The sequence below is a fragment of the Halyomorpha halys genome, unplaced genomic scaffold (genome assembly GCF_000696795.3).
Source record: "Halyomorpha halys isolate HHAL.00 unplaced genomic scaffold, Hhal_1.1 Scaffold447.1, whole genome shotgun sequence".
NCBI lineage: Eukaryota > Metazoa > Arthropoda > Insecta > Hemiptera > Pentatomidae > Halyomorpha > Halyomorpha halys.
The window spans coordinates 701,765-706,834 of record NW_027107551.1 but is presented as its reverse complement, the minus strand read 5'-3'; the positions used below and the strand labels follow the sequence as shown (position 1 = coordinate 706,834).

The following is a 5,070-nucleotide window of genomic DNA, read 5'->3' as shown; positions in this document are numbered from 1 at the left end:
TATATTGATTATATATTTATAAATTTCATTCCTGGGTGATAATAATGATATAATGTTTAGATAAATAACACATTTTATGTATCCACTTACAGGAGACCTTGATGAGGATGATGAAAACCTTTGGGAAATCGGAGAATACAGCGAATCAACAGAAAGGAAGGTAAATATAGACATAATAAGTCACGCGAAACACTGTTGCATGTAAACAAAGCAATCATGTCTCAAATGTTGGCACATCTCTTATTTTCTTTTCATATTATTAAGTAGTAATCAGTGGTCTTTCTATGCAAGGATAATTTACATGATGTTTTTCAACCAAAGAATAAAACTGGAAATAAAATTTTGGCGCTACATAATACGAAGTTGTAAAAGAAAAGACTATAAATCTGGAGGCAAACATTTGAGCAAATATTTGCCTATGTACATTGGGCCAGGTTCGGCGATTAGTGTGGCGCTAACTAAACTGAAACACCAACCCCAACATTTGCAACATTTTATAAAAAATTCACGGAAAAATCAGTAGTTAGTAAATTTATTTGGAGAAATCATTATTTTAAAAACCATTCGACATACAGACGTCTATTAGCACTAAAACTAAAGCTAGTATAATGTACTATAATGCAGTTAAAGATGTTTATCTTCGGAGGAGTAGTATTTTTCGTGATATTCAACCAAATAAATACACAAAATGTTGATTTTTAGTTGTTTTTTTTTTAATGTGGAAAAAATATATCTCACGAACCATAAGACGTACATAGGTCTGCCAGAATTCGAAATAAAGGTAATTTAACTTTCTATAAAGTAGTTTATGACACGTATCTTCGTAGGTGTAGTAATTATTATGATATTCACATATGAATATAAACTTTGCTTATGAAATGTCCGAACATATTTTAGCAAATATCATAAAAACTACTACTCCTTCGGATATAAGTGTCATAAACTACTTTATAGTCCGTGAAACTAGCCTTAATTTGAGTGCTAGCAGACATATGTACGTTTTATGGTTTTTGAGATATAAATTAATCAAAATAAATTTACTAACTTCTGATTTTACAGTGGATTTTTGATGAAATGTTGCTTTTTAAAAAGCTATATCTCAAGAACTATTCAACGTAAAATAGTTGATATTTTAGCAAATTTCCTCTATTTTTAATGATGTTCTCTCAGGGTTTATAGTATTGTTGTTAGTTTTAAAAATATAGAGCTCCGAATGAAAATTCTTTTTTTTTAAACGTTTGATAACTTGGCAACTTGCCAGACTCATCAATTTTTACGAGTAATTATACATAGTTTTTATTAAAGTAATAAAAAATTGGGGTGAAATAACTGCCTTTTATCTCCTCTCGGGCTCTTATATTTCATCCTCTCCCAATGTTTCTTTTTCTTTTTGATGAGTGATTATTTTAAAAATTTCATTGAATGGTGAGAAATAAAAATATCTTAATATTCACTAATATTTTATAAATATAATACCGAACGTTCAATATAATTATTCTTTTGCAGGAACCAGAAAGAGGACGAAAAAGTCGAATGAAAAGATTCAGCACGCTCAACGATGGTTATTTCAATCTTGGTAAATATGTGACGATGTTTATTTATGTCATAAAAATTAACTTAATCCATTCATACATATTAAATAAATTTATGTAAAACAAAGTTGTAATTTTAAAAAGTTATGCAATAAGGAAATTATATAATATAATCTATTAAAAAAAAATAAAAAAAGAGATACAACTATAAAATTACTATTGAAATATTTCGAGATCCTCAAGTCTTCAAAAACTTTTGAATAACGATAAAATCAAACCAATACATTAAACAGATACCACATCTCATTTTGGCAGAATAACAAAACAGATAGCACTTCACCCGCATACTCATTTTTTAATAGATGTTGAAGTGTTCACGAGTGACAAATACCATGCATTAGGATGTCGAGATGAGATGTGCTAACCGTAGTATGCATTGATGTAGTTTTGAGTCAGGGCTATTGATGGAACGTTGAATGGTTAATTATTCAATTTTATTTAAATTGCTAAAAACTTTATTGATACTATTTAAAAACCTAAAGATGTATTTTTTAATTTAGTAATTTAATTTATCTTATTTCAGTATTATATTTTTGTAAGTTTTTCCTTTGCTAACACCAAATTTTGATTAAAAAAAAAAAAAAATTTGTTATAAGGAATCAACAACATTATTAGTGGAACAAAGGTCGTAGATTAAATTGAATTACTTACTTTTTGGGGCAACGTATTTCTTATTACTTATGATAGTGGTATAAAACAAAGATTTTCGGTTAGGAAAATACCTTTTCTAGGAGTATTTAAAATATAAAGTATAAGTATTTATATAAATTATTTAAAATATCCCTTCTAAATACTCGTTTCTTTAGCAACTTATTTAATATTTGTATATTTTAGATTGTGTTAGATTTCAGGAGTCATAAATTTAATTTTTCCGTGCTGAAATAGGAGTAAATAAACATTAAATTATTTTTTTCTCAGATTCAAAGTCTTGACCTAACTTTCATCTTCTCATACATTTAATTATTAGACGTATTTGTCCTTGTTTTTTTCATATCAAAGCATTGGTAACTCAAAGATGATATAACTTTTTTATCAACTGAAGTTAGGGTCGTTAAGTGGGTGGAGTAACAGGGAGCAGAAAAGTACCACGGGTCGGGGGACGAAAATTAATGTCAGCTTAGTATTATTTTTAATAAATAAAATTATATTTAATTTAATGAATAGATTAGATTTTGAGGGAAACTGAGAAAAGCACCCGGTAATATCACGTCCCGCACGCTGACTACCCACGCGACTGCTACAACTAAAGTTAGATGATCAAGTCAGATGATAAAGTTTCAAGATTATATAATACTTTGAGCTTTACTTCCAGAAATGATATTTAATCAGTTTTCTCTCTGTAACTATAATGAAAATACGTGGCAGTTTGAAAATCACGTAACGGCAGTGATTACTCAACTTATACTGATTTACTCGACTTAAAAAAGATTCGTTTTCTATAAGGATCAGTTTACAGAGGGTTTCAATAGCATTTTTTAATCTAACTTCAGACCTAATAATATTTTTTTCCAGGAGTATTGGATAGATTCCTGAGAGGACATGATACTTTGGAACAACAACAGGCAGAAGGGAAACGGAAGATAAAAAGACATCTAAGGGAATTAATAGATAAGTGTTGTAAGCAAGTTTGCACTACAGCTGACTTCCAAGGAATCTGTTAAAACTATCGGTCGATTTTCCTGAAGATATCCAATGATGCAAGACGAAAAAGTTTAAAAACAACTGTAGATTTTTGGGTTTTTAAGTTGTAAATATATATAATTTTTATAAAAAGAGATGATACTTTGTATATCTTTTATAATAATTTTTTTTTTGTAAATACATTTATAACAGACTTGGTGTAGTATATATTTAAAAAAAAATCTTTATATTCCACTTTTCATTTTTCTTATTTTATTTTGTAAAAACTTATTTTTATTTCTCTCTCATCTAATATTTTTGAATAATTTCTAGCTATGCAACATGATAAAGTTAAAAAACTATAAAATTCTACACTGTTGATTTTCCGGTTTTAAAGTATAAATATATATATAATTTTTTTTTTATGAATTTATTTCATTTTTTATTTTATTCATTTTTTCTTGTAAATACTTATAACAGACTTTGTGTGGTATGTATTATATAAAAAAAAAGTTTTTTATATTCCACTTTTCATTTTTCTTATTTTATTTTGTAAAAACTTATTTTTATTTCTCTCTCATCTAATATTTTTGAATAATTTCTAGCGATGCAACATGATAAAGTTAAAAAAATAAAATATTATTCAGTGTTGATTTTCTGGTTTTAAAATATAAGTATATATAATTTTTATAACCAGAGATGATATTTTTAATAATTTTTCTTGTAAATACTTTTTAACAGACTTCGTGTAATATATATTAAAACAACAAATGCTTTATATTCTACTTTTGATTTCTTATCTTATTTTGGTTTCTCTTTCATCTAATATTGTTGAATAATTTCTAGCGATGCAACATGATAAAGTTAAAAACCGATTAAATTCTACACTGTTGATTTTCCGGTTTTAAAATATAAATGTATATAATTTTTATAACCAGAGACGATATTTTTTATAATAATGTTTCTTGTAAATACTCTTACGACAGACTTTGTGTGATATAAATTAAAAAAAACAGACTCATAAAACAAATATCAGATAAAGCTTCGTATTTCACATAACTTCACTGAGAACTTATTGATTTTGTTTTTGTAGATTAAAACTTTTTTTTGGATTCATACCATTAATATTGCAAAAAAATAATTGTCTTTATTAATCATATCACTTTTCTTCATTTAGGACTTATTTTGATTTCTTCTTCATATTATATTCTTGAATAATATAAAGCAAAATTTAAAAAAAATAAATAAAAACTATTCTACACTGTCAATTTTTCGGGTTTAAGCTATAAATACATATCATTTTTAATATTAGAAATGCTATTTTGTATATTTTTTATAATTTTGTTTTGTAAATATTCTTATATCACACGTTTTGTAGCATAAATTTAAAAAACATATTCATAAATGAAAATAGAATAAAGCTTTGTATTCCACTTTCTTCACCGAGAACTTATTCCGTTTTGGTTTGTAGATTATTTTTTTTTTTTATATTAATACAATTAATATTGTAAAAAAAAATTCTATATTAATCATATTATATGATATTTCTTCGTTTATAACTTATTTTATTTTTATGTTGTCTTATATTCTTGAATAATTTATAGCAACGCAAAATGGAAACAAAATAAAATATTCTACAGTGAATTTGTCGGGTTTAACCTATAAATATATATAATTTTTATAAACAAAGATGATATTTTGTATACTTTTTATAACAATTTTGCTTGTAAATACTTTTATAACAGACATTGTGTAATGTTGATTAAAAACAGATTCACAAAATGAAAATTGCATGTTTATCTTCATCTATCATATTTACCATTTTTCTTCTACCTTAAACTATATATATATATATAAT

At 25.6% G+C, this 5,070-nt stretch overlaps 1 protein-coding gene across 1 annotated transcript in view; it reads left to right on the top strand.

Moving 5' to 3' along the window:
* LOC106682844 (uncharacterized) overlaps window positions 1-3,522 on the top strand; it is a 13,805-nt gene extending 10,283 nt beyond the window's left edge. Inside the window, exons 3-5 of the mRNA XM_014423911.2 lie at window positions 93-160; window positions 1,507-1,576; window positions 3,105-3,522. Of these exons, the coding sequence (XP_014279397.1) occupies window positions 93-160; window positions 1,507-1,576; window positions 3,105-3,253 (287 nt within the window). The 3' untranslated portion in view covers window positions 3,254-3,522. The remainder of the gene's footprint in view (window positions 1-92; window positions 161-1,506; window positions 1,577-3,104) is intronic.
* The last annotated feature ends 1,548 nt before the right edge of the window (window positions 3,523-5,070 follow it).